At 43.9% G+C, this 22,292-nt stretch overlaps 1 protein-coding gene across 7 annotated transcripts in view; it reads right to left on the bottom strand.

The window, feature by feature from the left end:
• The window catches only part of MCTP2 (multiple C2 and transmembrane domain containing 2), a 120,602-nt gene that overhangs the window by 29,839 nt on the left and 68,471 nt on the right, over positions 1-22,292 (bottom strand). For all 7 annotated transcript variants that reach the window (XM_080982120.1, XM_080982117.1, XM_080982119.1 and 4 more), the window contains one exon: positions 21,474-21,593. In XM_080982120.1, coding sequence (XP_080838246.1) covers positions 21,474-21,593 — 120 coding nt within the window. The remainder of the gene's footprint in view (positions 1-21,473; positions 21,594-22,292) is intronic.

Here is a 22,292-nt window from a genome sequence, read left to right as displayed (position 1 = left end):
CACCCAGAAATTGACACAGGAACCAATTTCGGTATGGCAAACTGCGGAGGAGGCCAGGGAAAAAGCTGTTGTTGCTGAATGTAAAGAAACACAACTGGAGAGAAAGAGAAAGAGAGCCCCAGCTATACAGAAGCAACTTGATGAATATAAGTTGACGCTTGCTATGACTGAACTTAAAGAAAAACAAACGAATTTGAGGATTAGAGTTCACCTTTGGTGGACATGCCCAAGGATTACGACACTTTGGGAGATGATTCATAATGAAATGCAAAAGGTATTTAAATATACCTTTTTGAAGAAACCAGAGGCCTTTCCCCTGGGCATGGTTGGCCAATTGGTGTTAAAGAAGGACAGAACTCTTTTCACGTATGCTACAATAGCAGCAAGAATACTCATTGTGAAGAACTGGAAGACACAAGATTTATCTATCCAGGAAGAATGGCAGATGAAGTTGATGGACTATATGGAATTGGTGGAAACGACTGGCAGAAATCCGAGACCAGGGAGAAGAGTCGGTGGAAGAAGACTGGAAAAAGTTTAAGACTATTTATAGAAATAGTTAAAATAATGAATGTTAGAAAAATGTTGGAATGAAGTTATATGGCTTCAGTAGAAATGCTATAAGGAATTAAGTATAAATAGATTAATAGAGTATTAAAGGGAAATATAAGATTAGAATATGTTAAGATAATTATAGGATAGAAAACAGAGGAAGATGGAAAGGAATTGCTGAAACAATTAATAGAAGTGGAATACAAAAAGGCAGGTGTGAGGAGGTCGTGGAAATAAGGGAATGAAAGTTAAGATATCGAAATTGTTTTGTGTTTTAAATGGTTTGCGTCTTGCTTTGTTAATCTTATGTTCTTTCTTTTCTTTTCTTTTTTGCTTTTTCTTTTCTTTTTTTGTTTTTCTGTTTTATTGTGTTTAAATGGTTGGAAAATCAATAATTTTTTATTTTTTTTTAAAGAGATTAAGAGTTATCCCAACTCACAAAGGCACTCGCCTTAACCCAGGCATAGGCAAACTCAGCCCTCCAGATGTTTTGGGACTACAACTCCCATCATCCCTAGCTAACAGGAACAGTGGTCAGGGATGATGGGAGTTGTAGTCCCAAAACATCTGGAGGGCCGAGTTTGCCTATGCCTGCCTTAACCTGTTCCTCTCCATACATTTCAGCCCACTGCTGCTTTTCAAGATAATAAAAAAAAGGCTCCTATAGTTGTTATCTTTCAGGGATTAAACCAGATTGGCAGGTACAGTTCTGAGCAGTCAAATAGCCTGGGGAGAATGCATTAGACAGTAGGTCCCTCTGCTCTGTCTGAAACCAGCTGCTTTGCCTGGTAAGACAGTTGTATGCAATGCCAGCTATAATGCACAGAACTGACTTAAGATCATTAATTTCAGTGGGTGTCTCTGACTAGAACTAGAACAGGATAAACCTAGAGTGTCTGATGGCAGGAGGACGAATTCTCAGAACTATATTTTACACGTATAGTTCTGCATTTAGGAAGGAAACTTCTGATTTGGGTGCATGTATAGATTAGCTGGGGACGCGGGTGGCGCTGTGGGTAAAACCTCAGTGCCTAGGGCTTGCTGATCGCATGGTCGGCGGTTCGAATCCCCGCGGCGGGGTGAGCTCCCGTCTTTGGGTCCCAGCTCCTGCCCACCTAGCAGTTCGAAAGCACCCCTAAGTGCAAGTAGATAAATAGGTACCGCTTTATAGCGGGAAGGTGTGCTGCGCTGGTGCTGGCTCGCCAGAGCAGCTTTGTCATGCTGGCCACGTGACCCAGAAGTGTCTCCGGACAGCGCTGGCCCCCGGCCTCTTAAGTGAGATGAGCGCACAACCCTAGAGTTGGACACGACTGGCCCGTACGGGCAGGGGTACCTTTACCTTTACCTTATAGATTAGCTGAGTTCTCTTTCACATGCACCAGTTTTAATCCTGTTGATTCTCTCATGCAGCTTTTATCATTTTTTGCTTTTGCAGTTTTATTTTAATTGCTTAATTCGTTTTGGGAATGTGATTTAAGGGCAGTATAGTACTGCTTTGAAACAAAGAAATAAATAAAACTAACATGCATGTTTCCCATTTGAATTTTCAGCAGAGAGAGAGAGAGAAAGAAACGTCGCACCTACAATTTTACGAGAAACGAAGCTGAAATCCCCACGCGGCTGTTCCAAAATTTCTGAGCTAGAGAAGAGATCCAACTTGCAAGTTGAAAGGAAGGGCAGGCCAGAGAGTCATCCCGGGTGTTTTAGTAATTAAAGAAAAGTGCATAATGAACCATATGCCCAAAAGGGGCCTGTTTTTCATGCAGGACAGATTTTTGTTTGAATTTTTAATTTTTATATACAGATGAAACACTGGGTGGGATGAAGCAACTGTGTGAGGTAACACACCATGCAGTAGAGGAAGAAGAGGAAGCAGCCAATGTGAGGATGAGCTGAGCATCCTTCGATGATTATGTGTCTAGATTTCACTATTTTGAGACAAAGAATTTTTTTTTTTTTAAAAATGCATCCTTCTCTCCTTTGAGCAACTGTTTTAGGCATCTGTTCAAAGTCTCCATGAAAGAGATATTGACAGCTTTTTAGGCTGAACAGTCCAAGAAGAAAAGAACAGAATGCTGCCTGCCAATTTTTTATTTTTTTTTAAATCAGGCTGACCCCACGGGACAAACAACAAGGATTCTTCTGCTATTTGTTGGACCCACCGCGTTGCCTCAACCACTCTGGTTTGGTGGAAAACCTGCCTTTGAAGCTCTAGCCAACACGTTGAACAACAGCAAGCCCAGCGCTTAAGCTCTGGAGTCTCTAAACTTCATTTGTTGTCATTTTCATTCCTTGGCTTCCCTGTTCCAAGGGAAGAAAGGAGTGTTTAACAAAGCTAAAAATAAAAGCCACAAACCTATCAATAAAACCAATTTACTTATACACAATAAAACACCAAGTTACCCTGCTTATTTTTATCATTATGATGTTTAATACAGCTAAATTCCCAGTGAAGGCTGTCCAGCTTTGACCATATGCACACTGCATATTTGAACCACTATGATAACACTTTAAACATTCATAGCTCCCCCCCCCCCAAAAAATAATAATTTTGGGATCTGTAGTTAGTTAAGGGTGCTGAGAGTTTTGGGGAGCGCCCCTCCCAAAGCTGTAGTTCCCAGAGTTCCCTGTGAAGAGGGATTTATAGCTCTGTGGTGGGAATAGGGGTCTCCTAACAACTCTCAAAACCCTTAACAAACTACAACCCCCAAAATTCTTTGGGGGAAGCCATGTCTGCTTAAAGTGATACCACAGTTTTCTGAAATTATGGTGCAAATGTGGCTCTAGATAAGGTCATGTGGCCTCCTTTGAGATTTAAGATTTTGGGGGTATTGTATGTTTTGTTTACTGTATAGGTCAAGTTTTTATTTGTATGTATAATTTTTATGTATATGTTTTGAGTTGCCCACAACCTGACCTTGGTTCCCATATGATTACTGATTTATCAGCTACCCTATATTTCCTGAGGTGACACAAAAATATTAAAAAAGCATGATGGAGGTATATAAAATTAGGTATGATGTAGAGAAGGTGGATAAAGAACAGCTTTTCTCTCTCTCTCTCTAATAACACTAGCACTCGGGGATATCCAATGAAGATTCAGGATACTGGAAGATTCGAGACATTCAAAAGGAAGTCCTGCACACAGAACATTGTTAAACTATAAAATTTGCTCCTCCCAATTGGAATGGCCTTCAAAAAAGGGATTAGAAAAAGTCATGGCAGGTGGGATTCATAGAAAGATAGGAGTTTTTTCTCCTTCCTAATACCAGAACATTGGCCCTTGTGACTCTCCATAGGCAACTCCCCTCTACAGCCACATAAACGTTCCCCAAGCCGTATTCATATCCGTCAGCAGCTAGTGTGTAGAAACTATCCTGTACTGCAAAGGGGAAAGGCATATTTGTTGCTCTGCCTCTGGACTCACCCACTTCTGGCATGTGGCCCCTGGAAGGTTGCCCAGAAGGATATGTGGCCCTCAGGCTGAAAAAGGTTCCACACTGTGTGTCTTATGGGGCTGATGGGAACTGGAACCCAACATCTGGAGGACATTAGGTTGGTTGACCCTGAGTTTCAAGAGTACTTAGGAGAATATTCTCCCTCTATCTCTGCAAGGCAATGAAGGTGATATATGAGAGACACCCAATATGTCTCCACCTTTGGGAGGCAGTCTAGGGGACTGCTTAACACTTGAGACTTTGTGCTGACCATCAGGCAATGGCTTTTCCCACCTGCTTTGCCCCACCCCCAGCCCTAGGAGCCTTCAGAATGGAGCTGTTGCCATGGGCATTATGTATATGTGTCTTTTGATGAACTGAGTGGAATATTATGAATCATGGAGGTGCGGAGTGTGTGTGCGTGTGAATTTCCACAGTGTTTAGTTTGTTGGTCTGTTAATTGTTAATGCTGTTAATCTTACTTTGTGGATTATGAGTGCTGCAGTGCTTTGTGAATCTCATAATATGACTTTTGTTGTGGTTGTGCTGTTTAATTTATTTTTTTAGTTGTTTTGTTAATGGTGTTTTATAGAAGGTGGTTGTTTTACAGATGATTTGTTCATTGTTATACATGGTTTATGTTGTAATTGTGATGTTATATTATGTTTTTGTATTTTATTGTTTGTGACTTGGGGAGTGAAAAGTGGCCTAGAAATATAATAAATGAAATGAAATGAATTTACCTCCCTGCTGTTTGTCTGCTCAAAGTCGTCATCAACACCAGCTTTTCTCATAGACGCAAGGACCCTGTACCATTTCCCTCTCCAGGTAGGAAAGCAGCTTATGAAAAGCAATTTTGAGCAGGAAAAAACTGGAAGGGAAAGGGTTGAGTAGCCCTTCTCCTGCTGCTATTCCACTCCCCACTGCTGTATCTGATGCTCCTTTTCATTTAAAAGAAGCCATGGAGAAAGGCAGCTCACATTCATCCTTGCTTATTGTCTAGTCTGAACCAAAGTTAACCAAGACTGAAACACTACTTAGTATTCTGATTGTATACACTTCCACAATCCTTTGCTTTGCTTGTCACATTATTTTTTTCCCTCAACAGCATCTCTCCCCTTTTTTAAATTATGCAGGTGACCAATGTGATAATGAAACACTTTGGCACTGTTTTGATCCTTCAGATATAATGACAATTAGCACTATGCAGCATCTATCCTAATGCTTGCTCCATTTAATGAAATGCTTATCGTAGTAGAAGGAGTCTCACAGTTTTGGAGGGATCTATATATGAATGATTAAAAAGAAACTGGCCCATTTTTTGTACACACACAGACACCACTGCTCTGTTTCCAAGACTCAAGGACGCTTGACAACAGTTCTGCATTGTACAGGTGGATCTGTGCACATTAAAGGGATAACACTGGGAAGAAGACATCATTGACTGGCATCAGAACGTATGAAGCTACCTCATACTGAGAAAGACCACTGGCTACTGGTCCACAAATAATGAACTAAAACCAAGGAATTTCACAATTCACTCACTAGAAGTAGCTTGAATCCAATTGCCAATGATATGCAACCCAAAGTTATGGTTGGACTACAGCTCCTACCATCTCTGACCATTGACCGTACTGGGTGGGTCTGATGGAAGTTTGACTCCAGCCATATCTGGAGGGCTACAGATTGCCCCCACCTCCTTTAATTAATTGTGTTTATACCATTTGGCACATCTTCCAAGGAACTCAGGGCATCCAACTCACCACTTCCAGGCCTGCCTGGGCAAACTTATCATCATATAGTTTAAACCCTCCATGTGTGGCTAGATGACAACTCTCAGACCATTGGCCATGACGGCTGGGGCTGATGAGCACTGGAGTTCAACAGCACCCAGAGAGTACCGTCTTGTCCACCTTGGCATTTTAGAGGGTTGGGTCTAAATGTACAAAGCTACCGCAGCTACGGAATCATCTCCTCCGTAATACTTGTCTGGATCCAACTTTGTTAACTTTTAGGCTCCATTAAGGTTTTTATTTTTTATTTTTTGTCTATAATTTTATTTATTAATATTGAAGATTTTACTGCTGTTTCTATGAGTTTGATGGGGTTTTTTCTCTTTTATGTTGCACATTGCTATTTTATCATTTGTTGCTTAATTTTACTATTCCAGTCATATTTTATATTGGGTTTTGTTTTCTCCATTCAATTGTAAACTGTCTTGGCAGGTTCTCAAAAGTTTGTCAGCATTTTAGTGCAGATTATTTCATTCACACACACACACACACACACACACACACACATATAGGCATGCAATTTTGCCCAATGTACATATTTTAAAATTATTATTATAAGCATTCCTGTGTACATTTATCCATATTAGATACATTTTGGAGCTCATTGCCTGGTTGGAGAATTGCATTGCAAAATTCAGGGAAGTGAGAATTTTAAAAGATGGCTGCATGGCAGTTCACGTATTGTTTCAGGAAATGCAAATTAGGTAGAGTCACAATATAAATGTGAGCTGAACCAGAATTCCCCACCCCACAATCCCACTTACAGGCTGAGCTCTCTGCATAATATCAGTCTGAAGAACAATGCACAGTCCTTCCGGATCAGGTCCTGTTTAACCAGAGGTGCAGTGGCCAAGGGTTAAAGACTTGTTACTATTTCTGCAACAGGGTTCCTGCCTCCACCATCCTAGGGTTGGCCAATCAGCATGAAAGGTGGAGCCTTTTAGCCACTGAGAAGAAGCCTTCTCACTTTTTGTGCTGGTTGGAACCAAACACAGTGAAAAGAGGTAAGTCAGCCAGTGAGGATTGGCTCCTTGGGTCAATCTGAAGAAGGCAACCAGGAAAGAAGTTATCCCGTATGCTCCAAAGCTAAGCATTTAGGAACACAAGTTTCCAGAGAATAGTGTGGCAAGTTATGTTAAGTACAATGGAACTTCAAAGCAAAAGCAACTGACGTCACTTCAAAAGAAGATATTTGAGCACTCCAAACCATTTGCCCAGAAAATAGTAGATCTAGCTGAAAGTGAACCTGAGGAGAGCTTCAATGGTTGTTGCAATGCACCCATAAGTACGATTATTGTGTAATTATAAGATTGTTGTATAATCTTAAAAGGTTGTATAATGGTGTGGCTTTGAGAGAACTCAGCTGTGACAATTTCTGAATTTACCACTACACTACTTGACTTGGTAGAAGACAGGAGTGCCTGGCATGCTCTGGTCCATGGGGTCACGAAGAGTCGGACACGACTAAACAACTAAACAACAGCAACAACTTGACTTGACTTAAAAGGGTCCAACTTCTTCGCCTATTGCTAAAGAGCAGAGTGGCCTCTTATCTTTCTGGGTCCTCCAGAGAAGTTCGGGCCACATCCTGGCTCCCCGGGCTCATCTGATAGTAGGGTTTCTGTGTATCCTTCTCCTCCAGGTTATATGTATTATTTATTCTCTACACTCTCCTCCTTTACCTGATGAAGAGAACTCCTGGTCCTGACGAAAACCCTGTCAAGCCTGCTCGCTTTTTGTTTGATTTGATGCTTTGCTGATCAGTTGGCAAACCCACGCAGCCCCACGTCTATCAGAATTTCAGTAGTTGTGTGTTAACACAGCTCAAATAGCCTCACAGCTGAAGACGAAACGTGCATCCGTTATCAAGATTTTGTACAAGTTGTACTGCAGATCAAGGCTGAAGCAACAGATAAGCAAACGGGGCTAGAAAATAACTTGGGGGTGGGGGAGAGACGAGAGAGCAATTCTGCCAGAATGAACCAGAAGCAATAACAACAAAGGGTGTAAGGGATATAATATTTTGGACTTTCCCCCCATTTGTGATTGTATATCGCCACCTACAGGAATTTCCCACCTCTCCCCTCCTTGGAAACTGTATAAAGAGTCTGGCTGATGCTTCCAGACTATTTCACAAAGTTATTTAACAGGGAACTCAATTGGAAGTGTGTGTGTGTGTGTGTGTGTGTGTGTGTAAGGGCCAGGATTTCCCACCAAACACAGAATTAAGCATTTTGACTAGGCCAGTTGTAATAAATGAACACTTCTTAGCATTGACTCAAGATTCATTTCAAGTGTTTAGAGCCTTTCATGTGAATTCCCTCAACAATGTGCTCACAACTAGCCCCAAATTGGGGTAGCAAATTGTGTGGGGGTGGGGGTGGAAGATGTTTATTTAACTCCATTAAATAAATAAAAAATTAAAACTTTTTTTTAAAAAAATGAATTAAATTTATTAGTCTCTTGTCACCCAAAAGGTTTCCAAACGACTTGCACTGGGAAAAAATACATTTTTTTCTGTCATCAACATAGCAATATGTAGTTAACTGAGCTACATGGAACTTTTCCATCAGTTCTGCAGAGTTAAGAAACATAGGCCATAGTCCTGTTAAAGTGTACAGAAATTATTATGAACATTACTTTCTTGCAGAAGCCAGAATGGATCGTTCTCAGCATTCTTGACTTTGCCAAGTTGGTATCCCTCACCTGTTTGGAACTGCAGACTCCCATCAGCCCTGTCAGAGGTGTCAAGTTGCCCCCAAGACTGAGGGGGCACACACATGACATCACGTTGTCTGGAGGAGGATGAGAGATCTGGAGGAGCGGGCCACTGAAGCCGTGCCTCGCTCAGCTCTGTGCCCAGCCTACTCTAGAGGACACTATGTTGACAAAGAAACAGAATCTGGCCTGTGTGAGCAGGTGGTGGGCTAACCCTTACTTGCAAGGTATCCATAATGGGCTACACTCCTCCAAGCCTCCCTCTTACTCTCTGTAAGTTTCCATGTGCATGCACACATACCACTTATAAGAACATAACAACAGCCTCCTGGATCAGTGGCCCATCTAGTCCAACATTCTGTTCTCACCATGGTCTGTGGGAAACCTATAAGCAGGAGCCAAGCACAACAGCACTCTCACCCCCTGCAAGCTAGACCTGAGCACAACAGCAGCACTCTGCTCACCTGCGATTCCTAGCCACTGGCATTCAAAGGCATAGGGTTCTCCTCCATGAATCTGCCTAATCCTCTTTTAAAGCCATCCAAGATGATGGCCATTTCTGCCTCCTGTGGGAATGAATCCCATGGTTTAAGTACACACTGCATGAAGAAGTACTATGTTTTATTTGTACCGAATCTTCCAACATTCAGCATCATTGGATGTCCATGAGGACAAGTGTTACGAGGAAGAAAAACCTTTTTCTATCCATTTTCTCGATGCCATGCATACTTATATAAACTTCTATCAAGTCACCTCTAACTCAGCTTCTCTCTAAACTTGTTGTTTAGTCGTTTAGTTGTGTCCGACTCTTCGTGACCCCATGGACCAGAGCACGCCAGGCACTCCTGTCTTCCACTGCCTCCCACAGTTTGGTCAAACTCATGCTGGTAGCTTCAAGAACACTATCCAACCATCTTGTCCTCTGGCGTCCCCTTCTCCTTGTGCCCTCCATCTTTCCCAACATCAGGGTCTTTTCCAGGGAGTCTTCTCTTCCTTTGAGGTGGCCAAAGTTTCACCTCAGCTTCACGATCTGTCCTTCCAGTGAGCACTCAGGGCTGATTTCCTTAAGAATGGATAGGTTTGATCTTCTTGCAGTCCATGGGACTCTCAATAGTCTCCTCCAGCACCATAATTCAAAAGCATCAATTCTTCGGCGATCAGCCTTCTTTACGGTCCAGCTCTCACTTCCATACATCACTACTAGGAAAACCATAGCTTTAATTATATGAAGCTTTGTCGGCAAGGTGATGTCTCTGCTTTTTATGATGCTGTCTAGGTTTGTCATTGCTCTCTCTAAACTAGAAGGTCCCAAATGCTGCAACCTTTCCTCATAGGGTGGACCCTCCATCCCCTTTATCATTTTGGTTGCCCTTTTCTGAACCCTTTCCAACTCTATTGTATTCTTTTTGATATGTGGCAACCAGAACTGTACACAGCATAATGAGGGACATGCTGATAGTTTATACAGAGAAGCCAACAAAATATTTGGTACTGGTAACAAAATATTGGAATATCAGTATCAGAAACATTCCTCCTCCTATGATAGCAGCCATTCTCATTGGCTAGGCTTGTAAGGGCTGATGGAAGTTGTAGTTCAACAATACCTGGAGGGACAATGATTGTGCACACCTGTCATAGAGCACTCTATTCCCCCCCCCTCCCATAGGGCATTCTGACCCTTATTTTCAAAGCTCTCGACAGTTTGCTTGCCTAATGCAGCCACATCACCACTTGGAAGTTCTGCCTTAGCTTTAAGGTTTTAATAAAGAGAGAGGGAAAGAAAGAGGGAGACCCTGGCTACCTCGTCAAATATTAAAAACCCTCACCTAAGAGTGCTGGGACTTTCATGCACCCACAAAGATTTCCTCACAACCACTCCCACACTGCAGCCCCAAATATGATGAAAATGGGTGAGCCCAATGTTTCACCCCAAGTGATTATCAAGAAACAAATGGAATGATTTCCCATGATGGAAAATGAACCACCACATAATGTTGGAGGAAAATGGGTTGTCAGCCCTAACATCTGGTGGCCTAGACCCAATGACAGGGAGGGAGCCAAAATGCATCTCCTGATGCAAAGCAAAGGAAGATCATAACCCTGGCAGATCATAAGAACATATCCACAGCCTCCTGGATCAGGCTAGTGCCCCATCTAGTCCAGCATCCTTGGCCTCACAGTGGCCAACCAGATGCCTGTGGGGAGCCTGCAAGCAGGACCTAAGTGCAACAGCACTCTCTCCACTCATGATTCCTGGCAAGTGGGATTCAGAGGCAGTCCTGAGATAGAGGGTCTGACTTGGCACACAGCTGTTTCCCATGTCCTAAATCAGCCTCTCCCATGGGAGATGCAATAGTCCATAAGAACACAGGAAGAGCAATGCTGGACCAGGCCCAATTAGTGCAACATCCTGTTCTCACAGTGGCCAACCAGATGCCTCTGGGATGCCTGCAAGCAAGACCTGAGTCCTCTCCAGGCCTGTTATTCTCAGAAAGTAATACTCAGGGGCCTACAGCTGCCAATGGTGGAGGTAAAACATAGCCATCATGGCTAGTATTCCACATCCATTCTTGTAATATAGAAGCTCTCCCCACCGCCACCACAAACATCAATAGGCATTTTATGGGTATTAAAATAAAGAGATGCAGTACATAAAAATAAATTCTGGCAACTATCGTGAGTAAAAAACAAACAAACACACAATTCAAGGCGAGTGAAAAACAGCCCACAGACAGCACTGAGCAACAGAGGTGGGTGAAGGGACCACGATGGGGGGTTTCTCTCTCCAGAAAACATCGGATCAGGCAGCTAAAATTATTGCCGCCGTTCTCTTGTAACTGTCACCTGTGGTGGGTATAATTACAGGTTACTGCCGCCAGCACGCCCACCTCATATGGCAGTAAAAAGGGCCCACTGCTTGCCAAGCCCAGGCGCACAATGGAGAAGACGCACCATCTAACTGAGTCCAAAAAAGAGAACAGCCAGGGAGACTAATAAAAATGACAGCTTAGAAACAAAAGTGATAAAGCTCTGAAGCTTCGGAAACCAACCAACACACACACACACAAGCAAGCTAGCTAGCTGGCAACGTAAGTACTGAGCTCAGTTCTCTGACAGTTCAGGGCAATGCAAGCAGTTTGAATTGTCTCCTTGTTTCCTTTCTGCTGGGTTTGGGTTTTTTAGTTCTTCCTTCCTGCCGTAAAATGCTTGCACAAGTTATTAAGAGACAGGAGGGTGGACCAAATCAGCAAAACAAAACGAAAGGCATGACTAGCAAGCCACGAAGAGTATTCAAAATGGAACAAAGGTTAGCTTCAGAAAGGCTGTATCTCAGTGGTAGATCATCTGCTTTGCATGAAGAAGGTTCAGTCTCTGACATCTCCATGTTCTCTGCATGAAACCTTGGAAAGCCACTGCCGGTCAGTGTAGACCATGGGTAGGCAAACTAAGGCCTGGGGGCCAGATCTGGCCCAATCACCTTCTAAATCTGGCCCGCGGACGGTCCGGGAATCAGAGTGTTTTTACATGAGTAGAATGTATGCTTTTATTTAAAATGCACCTCTGGGTTATTTGTGGGGCATAGGAATTCATTCTTTTTCCAAAATATAGTCTGGCCCCCCACAAGGTCTGAGGGACAGCGGAGCAGCCCCCTGTTGAAAAAGTTTGCTGCCCCCTGCTGTAGACAATACTGAGGTAGTTGGATCAAAAGCACCCTCCATGTTTCTAAAGGCACCTTATTGCTCTCTCTTCCCAAGCACCACAGCATCAATGCACAAAAATAAAGGTATCCACCATTTGTGGCTCAGCACACTTGGTAGATCATAGGTGGCCAGTGTGGAACACTAGATAAATATGAAAAGCTTGATCCAGCAGGCTCTCCTTATGTTCTTATTGGTAAGTTGCAATGTTCAGAGCAGCAAAAATATGACATATATAGGGTCTGTACCACTTGGCCCACCCAAGCTACAACTCTGCATGCACAGAAGATATAAATATGTTCATTGGAGGCATCACCACTTGTCGTGGGAGACAGAACCAGACCTGCCTCCCCCTCCAAATCCTGTCCAGCCAGTCAAGGCAGCACCTGGAGATCATCTACCTCCCCAGACTTTGGTGATGCTCTTTCCCCATCAGAGGGAGGAAGGAGCCAGCACTTCAGCCTCACCATCAAAGCCTGTCAAGTTTGGAAATGGGGGGACCACCACCTTCCCACTCTGCTCCTGTGTTGTAGCCTCCCTCTCCCATTCCTCCTCACCTGCCACCAGAGTCTGCCCTCCTGGGTTTTACCCAAAGGGGCTGAGACACTCGTGACAGCATGCAAAATAATGGGGGATGACCACTAGCCTATATGTTTGTAATGGGGAGAAGGGCTATAATTTATCGAATAGGAAGAGATGTACATCAGAGGCTATTGACCATGACAGACATATAAAGCTTTTTCATATGATACCTATGAAGAGCCCTGCTAGGTTAGACTAAGGGTCCAGCATCCCATGATGCTGTGGTTTCCCACAAAGGCCAACTAAATGCCTATGGGCAGCCCACAAACAGATGCCTATGGGAAGCCTACAAGGTGATAGTGGTTGTATGGTGGGGTACTGGTTAGTGTCAGAAACTGGCTAAATGAGGAAGATTGGTGGGAGTTGGGTAGACTCCGAAGACTTAGATACCAGATTCTGGTGGTGGGAGACTGAAGAGAAATTTGCAGAAGAGACAAGCTGGGAGCTGGGTTGAGTGATCAAAGGGGGGTCAAGAGAAGGAGGCCCTTCCAGGTCCCAATCCCGGTGATTGTGGAGCCGTCCACTAAAATAAAGGGGATTAGATGGTCCCCTGCCCTCGCCCATAGATATACGGATTTTATCCGAGAAAAGTTTCCTGGTGATCAGCCGGACGTAGGAATAGTCCCGCGTGATCCTATTACCTGTATGAATTTTTTCTCTTGCCTGATAGAAGTTTTAACTCGCTTTTTTACTTCTCCAAGCTATGGAGTTAAAAACGATTATTTTAAATTTGGCGCCCCTTGGTTCAACTCTGCTTGTAAACTAGCCAGACTCCATCTACATACAATATATAATGACTATAAACTTTCCGGCGCTCTGGCCTTACCTCCATCTTATTCCCTGGCTAAAAAAGCATACAAACAGGCCCAGAAATCGGCCAAACGGGAATGGCATTTAAATCGCTGGCAGACTATAATTTCTGCCTCAAAATCTCATAACTCCCGGAAATTTTGGTCCTTAATAAAGGGAAGAAACACGAAATACCCCTTAACGGTGATCCCGGCCCCTACATGGGAGCAGTTCCTGAGAAAATATTTCTCAGTGGCAGAAGCTCCGGCCACTCACTGGAGACCTTCTAATCCCCTTCCCGTCTGGCCCAATACCGACCCTGCTGAAATCCTAGAATTGATAGCTGAGCTGAAAACTGGTAAGGCCCCTGGGCCAGATTTGGTCCCTGTTGAGGCTATAAAGCTACATTCTGCATGGTGGGCAGGGATTTTAGCTAAAACGTTTGACGCAATAAATGCCACGGGCTTAATACCAGGAACGTGGAAGGAGGCCATTATAATTCCTATCTACAAAAAAGGCCCTCCCGGTGACCCAGGGAATTACCGGAATATCAGTCTGCTATCGTCCATTGGGAAAATATATGCCCGTTTTTTGCTGGCAAGGCTGATGAAGTGGTCAGCTGAGGCTGACCTGATTGGGCATGAGCAAGCTGGATTTAGATTAAACCGATCCACAACAGACCAGGCAATTATTCTTTATCACTTAGCCCGGAAATACTCGACACCTCGACGGGGCCAACTGTGCGCAGCCTTCATAGATTTGAAAGCTGCGTTTGATAGTATTCCGAGGCAATTACTATGGGATAAACTTGCCTGCTGGGGAATAGATAGAAGGCTCCTGTGGCTTATCTCCCAACTTCATGCCGAGTCCGTGGCCAGGGTAAGAATATCCCCTGCTGGAGACCTAACTAACCCAGTGCCAGTAAATAAGGGTGTACGCCAGGGTTGTATTTTAGCGCCTCTTCTTTTTAACTTATTTATCAGTGATATGAGGAACCCATTAATCGACTCACAAAAATTTATCCACACCCCCCGTATAGCAGATTATCGTTGTCCTTTACTTCTCTACGCAGATGATGCGGTACTACTCTCTTACTCCAGAGTGGGTTTAAGGAGGGCACTAAAGATTTTTGCGTCATATTGCCATTCTAATCATCTGTCTATCAACCACACCAAGTCCAAAGTACTGATATTTTCAAGGAGTCGAAAATTATATTCATGGAAATTGGAGGGCACGAAAATCGAACAAGTACATAAATTTAAATATTTAGGAATTTATTTTCAATATAATTTAGGGTGGAAAGCGCACGTTGAATATCTTCAAAACAAGACAAAAGCCCTATCACACTCCCTCCTCCGTTTTTTCTACTCTGAGGGGGCCTTATTCATCCCTGCGGCCTTGAAAGTGTATAGCATCAAAGTGATGGCCACAATGGCCTATGCTGCACCTTTATGGGCTGCCTTTGCAAACCTCTCACCTTTAGAGTCGCTTCAAAGCCAATTCTTACGCCGACTTTTAAAACTACCAACATGCGTAAGTAATGCGGCTATTCGCTTAGAAATGAAGATCCCCTCAGTGGAGTTAGTTTTATGGAGGAGAGTTTTGATTTATTGGATATCCCTATGGCATAAACTCCCGAACCACCATCTCATTCAATGCATGTGGCGGGATGACTTCACAAATTTGTGGTCAGGAAAAATCCATGCCAAATTGCTGTCCTATGAGATCTCGCCCACGGAATTGCTCAAACTGGATCTAAACGCGGCAAAAAGGTGTATAAATCAAAGGCTGGATGATGTGGAGCTATACCAAAAATTTCTTAGCTGGTGGTGGAGCCTGCTCGCCGTTAAATCTCGGCATAACCCCTATCTATCGTGCTCCGTCCTACTTAACATCGCTTATAGCCGCATCTCACCGATATGCCTTCATTAGAGCCAGGTTCAATGTTTTTCCAACAAACGTGCTGAGACATAGATTCACTAAGGGCCAAGTCCCTTCAATGTGTGCTTGTGAAATGAAAACATCTGAATCTTTACATCATGTTATGTTTATCTGCCCTATGTACAGTTCAGCTCGTGCTAGTATACTAAACTCCATAATCCAGCCTATGGCTGACAAACCAGTAGACCTACAGCTTGCCTGGGTTCTTCAAGATGTAGATCCTTATATTACTCTACAGGTTGCTAAATTCCTAACAGCCGTTCTCTCGTACAAGAGACGGAATGGAATGTTAGCTGATTATTGATAGTTATAAGAATTTTTGATATTGACATCAGATATTGATTTTAGCGTAGTGCCTAAATTTTTAACTTTAATCTTAAATTTCTGTTTTGATTTGCCAATATTTGTCCTTGTGAGCTGTGAATTGTGTTATATTACTTGTGGCTTGTACGAGACCGCTGTTTTATTTGATTTGTTTTGTGTGTTGTGCTTTATGATGGGCGTAAAGCCGAATAAACATTTTGATTTGAGGCCCTTCCAGGACACAGTTAGAGGCCGAGAGTCACAGCATGAGCACAGACCGTCCCAGTCCTGCTGACTCTCCTCCCCCTTTGACACCCTGTTCGAGGAGAGTCTTGCACATTTGCTGAGCAACGGATCAGGCAGGCCCAGAGGAGGAGCTCTCCCCATCAATGCAGGTTTTGTCTGCTTGGGAAGGATCCAGACTGAAAGGCTAGAAGGCGAGGGTGCAGCTAGTGGTCAGTTTCAGTAACATCTCAGCTGGATTAATACAGGCTGGAGGACTCTGCTGCATTGTTATTTTCTGTTAATAAAGAGCTAATTGCATTCTGTGCCTCCCATGTGTGTGCCTGCCCTGTGGTTGACCTGGCTCGCTGACGGCCCCTTGACAGAGTGCTGGACTAGGATCTGAGAGACCAGGGTTCAAATCCTCACTCTGCCATGAAGCTCACTGGGTGACCTCGGGCCAGTCACTGCCTCTCAATCGAGCTCACAGGGTTATTGTGGGAGTTAAATGAGGGAAAGAACCATGTGTGCCATATCTTGAGCCCCTTGGAGAAAAAACATGGGACATAAATGCCATAAATAAATAGTGTTCTGCCATAGGTGACCCCACTGCAGCTGGTAGTCAGTGGCAAGTTGCCTCTGAACTGAGAGGTTTTAAAAGTGGTCAATAGTGATGGCCTTTTCCCTAAACTAAAGGTAAAGGTAAAGGGACCCCTGACCATTAGCTCCAGTCGTGGCTGACTCTGGGGTTGCGGCGCTCATCTCGCTTTACTGGCCGAGGGAGCCGGCGTACAGCTTCCGGGTCATGTGGCCAGCATGACTAAGCCGCTTCTGGCGAACCAGAGCAGCGCACAGAAACACCGTTTACCTTCCCGCCGGAGCGGTACCTATTTATCTACTTGTACTTTGATGTGCTTTCGAACTGCTAGGTTGGCAGGAGCTGGGACTGAGCAACAGGAGCTCACCCCATCACAGGGATTCAAACCGCTGACCTTCTGATCAGCAAGTCCTAGGCTCTGTGGTTTAACCCACAGTGCCACCCGCATCCCTCTTTCCCTAAACTAAAAAGTCCCATATGCCGCAACTTTTCCACATAGCAGAGTTACTCAATCCCCTTGAACATTGCGCTTTTCTAAACTTTTCCAATTCTACAGGAGGTTTTTTTCGAGGTGAGGTGACCAAGTCTATTTCAGCTGATGAACATGATTTTTATTTTGTTTTGTGAGAGTAGGAAATCAGTCAGTCAGGAAGTCAGTCCAAGAAGTCTGCTACCAAATGGTGCCCTCTGATTTCATGTTTAGAATTCAGTTGGACTGGTAAAAAAACCTTTGACTTAGTTCAAAACTGGCGATGGGAATATGTCCTCCATCTGAGGGCCCCACCCTCAATATCTGCTGTCTGAGGTGGCTGCCTTACTCTGCCTAATGGTAGAAAACTCACTGTAGAAAACTCACATTGGTTCTTTCTATTTACCCTCCTGTATCATCAAAGCTGGTGAGGCCGCTTAAGCCTTCATTCAAGAAAGGCATATTTCATAAGAAAAAGCCCCAGCTTGCATACAAACTTGTCTGTACAGACTTTTAAAGGGCTGGAGTAAGGGTGGAGGAGAGACAGTCGAATACAACGTCCTTTTAATTTCCCTCATATTACAGTAATTGCATTAAGAAAACTGTAATTTCATTAAATGGCATAATTACCATTAATACTTGGCAAACTGTCAATAGAAGGGGTAATTATTCCGGCGAAAAAATTATAAGCAGAATGTGCAACGATGCATAATTCCTCACAACAGCAATTCAACGCTTAAAATTTACCTTTAAAATGTTTTTAAAATATGTATTACCCCGTGGTAGCAATTAGCTCCATGTGGCAGGCGTAACTTTCAGGACCAAAAATCTGCAGAGGGAGCTTTTCAGCAGAGATTTAGAAGGCAATTCAAAGCAACTTCCCAAACACTATTAAAAGGAGGAATCTTGGAATATGATTCACTTTTGCATTCATTAGGAGAAGCGCACACAAAAACGTGTATGAATTTTCATGCACTTTTGGGGGGTTTTAAAGAAAAGTTTGCAAACTCATACAGGAATGCAACAGACTGAACTTTTTTCATTGGATCAAATTGTTATTACGTGTGTGATCTTTGCTGTCTATTTAGTTGTTTCTTCAGCTGCCTTGGGTATAGTAATACAGAAAGGCAGCATACAAATTGAAAGTGAAATGAAAATGAGCTCATGATTGGGGGAAATGAGAAATTGAGAGAAACTGAAAATTTACAGGTTCAGCCATCCCTAGATCCTAGTCATGTACCTGCCCACCACCATATTAGCCAGCTGTTTCCATCAGAAGACAGAAAGCATCCTTATAAAAACAACTATACATTAATATATGCTCTATTAAAACACAGAGATCATGAAAACATATATGGAATTGTTTTTAATTGTTTTGTCATTGAGGCTCTTAACTGCGAGATTGCTTCAATATATTTTGTGGGGTGAGACTCCTAAATGAAATCATATAAATTAAATATATGAATTTGTGTGCTTGTGTGTGTGCTTGTGTGTGTGTGGATGAGAGTGGAGGATGTGGATTTGAAGTCACAATTGAAAAAAACAACAGTGGGATTTTGGCTGCTGGGACTTGCTGATGAGACTCTTTCCTATTTTTATTTTCGACCAATATAAGCTAAAGAGTGAGAGAACGACCAAAGATGATGAGAATCAGGGCAGAATTATTTCCTGCATAGTTCTGGCAAGTGGCACGCCCAAGAGCTGCTAGGGTGTAACCAAATCGTTAATTTAAAGAAAACGAGGCTTTGCAGAAACTCAGAGATGGAACGGAAAAGGTCTATCAAGATATCCTGACAAATCAGCCCAGAATCATATCCACCCACTAAGGGCAGGTCACGATTTAGAACCAGAACACAAACTTCTGCAAAATGAGCAAGTGACTCTGAATCAAGACTGAGAATTTATTTCAATAACACACCAAGATAATTTTATCAATGGTCAACCATATACAGTTAAGTAATATGAATAATAATTAAAAACAAAACAAAACAGGACAGTGCTGAATGTTCTCTTATTCTACTGCAGGGGTGAGGAACCCCAGTCAGCACAGAGGGTGAGAAGTCTTCTTCTCCATGGCTAAAAAGTACCCCTTTCAGGCTGACTGGGGGGCTCCAGGACACTGCAGAAAGGGGGCTTGCTGCAGAAATAGTAATGGGTCTGTGACTGTCAGGGACTGGACTGAGAAGGAATGGTGAAGACCACCCACCCCTTCCTGAAGCTTCCCAAGAACAGGAGGACAATGTTGATTTAGAATAGTGGTTTGCAGAAGGTCATAGTTCAGAGGCTGCAGAGGGGAAGAGCTAGGAAATACTGGGAGAGTAGCAGGAAGAAAAAGCACTAGGGGAGAGACAGCTGACAGACTCAGTGTCTTTGGAAAGCATTCATGGACCTCCCCCCCCCCCCCCGGACCTGGCATGCATTGAGAGTAGTAGAACAGAAAGTTCAGATGCAGAAAGCACATGTCAGCCAGCGCAGGGATGAAGTAGAATAGGAGAGACAGAGGGGTAGGACTTTACTTGGAGCTACGCCATTATCTGAGAGTCCGTCTCTCTCTGTGAATTTTGAATAAAATAACATGGTAAGAACTTCTTGTTTTCCCATTGCTGGCTGCCAGCGGTGAGGAAGGGGGAGCCTGACAGTGACCCCACTCCCCCCGCGCAACCGCAAACTGCTAAACCCCTGACTGGGACACTACCCAGGCCGTGCTCCCCAGGCTCACAAACCGTCTCTGACCCAGCTCTTAGACTTCCTTCTGTCATTTTACCTGGCTGGAATGTATCCAAGTGTGGTAACACCTCTTGTTTGCCTGGGTGAGGGAAGGATAGAGATGACTGTGGCTGGTCATACTCTCTTTTCCCACACCGAGCCCTGGTATGTGGTCCCCATGAGGAAATGCGTCCCTTGGAATGGAAAGGGCTTCCCACTGCTGCCTTAGTACTTTATACTATACAAAGGCATATATATCAAATCTGTTGCTTGTATTAAAGGTAAAGGTACCCCTGCCCATACGGGCCAGTCGTGTCCGACTCTAGGGTTGTGCGCTCATCTCACTTAAGAGGCCAGGAGCCAGCGCTGTCTGAAGACACTTCCGGGTCACGTGGCCAGCATGACGAAGCTGCTCTGGCGAGCCAGCACCAGCGCAGCACACTGAAACGCCGTTTACCTTCCTGCTATAAAGCGGTACCTATTTATCTACTTGCACTTAGGGGTGCTTTCGAACTGCTAGGTGGGCAGGAGCTGGGACCAAAAGACGGGAGCTCACCCCGCCGCGGGGATTCGAACTGCCGACCATACGATCGGCAAGTCCTAGGCACTGAGGTTTTACCCACACCGCCACCCGCGTCCTTGTAGGTGGCTTGTATTAGGCAACGTCCATCACTGAAACATACCCTCTTCCTCAGAAGGTTACCCACAAGGGAATGTGACCTTCAGGCTGAAAAGGGTCCCATCACCGCTTCTATAACATGGTATTGGTGTCACAGCACAGTGCAGCTAATCAGATTTGGTGACATGACGATCTTATTAAGAAGACTAGCTCTCATTGACTTGGTCAATGGCTGCTGCAGGTAGGGGCTCATAGGCAAAGCTATCACAATAGGGCCTAGTATAGGCAAGATATTTCTTTATGACATGTGACTATGTGCAAAGATTTCAGTGTGTTTGTGTGTGTATATTATGTAAGGCCACACACCAGATTCTGTATCAAAATGCAATTTTGTTGCTTGCATACAAATAAATAAGCAGATTTACCTGTTCCTGGTTGTTCTGCACAACTTGGGAAAGGCCAGCTGCTATATGGATGTCGGTAGACCCATCCCCAAATATTGACATTGCCAAGAAAGGGGACAGATTTGCACATAATTTGCACATGCTAGTTTATATGAACATATATCCCAATGTAGGGAAAATGGTTTTTATCCAACTGAGTTCGACTCACAGTAGACCAATTAAAATTAATGAGTATATCTAATTTAGGCCCCTTAATTTCAATAGGTTTACTCTGAGCAAAAGGTCATTGGATGCAACCCAATTTCTATAATTTGAACAGAGATTTTGCCACAGTGGGAAAGAATGTGACCAGGGGACCTGTTTGCTCCCTCAGTCTGCTTTCCAAATGCTGTTAACTGAGGGTGGGGGACAAATTCAAAGCCCAAGCTTTGAATCCTCCCTATGGTTCTTTTTCTCCAAATTAGACTTAGACCTCCAAATAGAGGTGCAATTCAACTCCACATGGCTCTCTGAAATATAAATAACCCATTCCTCCAGACACATGCACAGCCCATCATAACAAGGAGCATTTCACAGTCATCTACTGAGAAAAGTCATTTATGAGAACACATTTAATTCTGTGAGGAAGGCTTAGCCACTTACCACAAATGCTATCACACTCCTGACGGGAGATTCCCACAGAAAGCAGCTTTGGAGAAACTGTATCATGTTCCATATTGCCATAGTGATTCTTTTCACACGGTCAACGTTTCTCGACAAGATCTGGTGAGCATGAGGTGGGAGGGAAAAGAAGATTCAAAACAAGGAGGACTTTAAAAACAAAACAAAAAGGAACAGGGGCATGATAAAAAAAAATTAAATAAATAAATAAATAAAGCAAGCTCTTGCGTATCTATCTAACCTTTCTGCATGTGGAAATGCCCTCTCTAGTTAAGTCTGTGTGCTTGGAATGTGTCAACAAATCTCTTTACTCCTCCCTGACTATTCCACCAACGCTAAAGGACAAAATGAAAGGAGACAACTATTGAAGGGAGGCAGGTAGCCACAGCAGGACGATCACTGGCTGGGAGGTAGGTACCAACGTTAGCCTCCCCAGCCCTTTGCCACTGCACCATTAGAACAGCAGTCTGATGTAGAGGCAAGTTTTGGCTACCCAGAGGCAGAGCTACCTGCTCCAGAACCCAGAGCGGCATGGGGGTGGACGCACAGTGTCCAGGGGACATGGCAAGCATGGGGGGGCACCAATGTCGCCCCCCCTCAGGGATGGCACCCAGAGCGGGCCGCAACCCCTGCAACCCCCTTCCTCCACCAGTGTGGCCACCTAGCCTGACTTGTGAAGAGTAAAAACTTTGCTACAGCTGTAGCTGATTTCAGGGGCAGGGGGCATGGTATTTATTTGGAAGCGATTGTGGATGGTGAGTTGACACCAAATGAGCTGTTCGAGAGAGGAGGTCACCCTTT

The sequence above is a fragment of the Podarcis pityusensis genome (assembly GCF_964106645.2).
Source record: "Podarcis pityusensis genome assembly, chromosome: 14".
NCBI classification, from domain to species: Eukaryota; Metazoa; Chordata; class Lepidosauria; order Squamata; family Lacertidae; genus Podarcis; species Podarcis pityusensis.
Note: the sequence above shows the minus strand (reverse complement) of the source record. Positions and strands in the feature narration are given on the sequence as shown.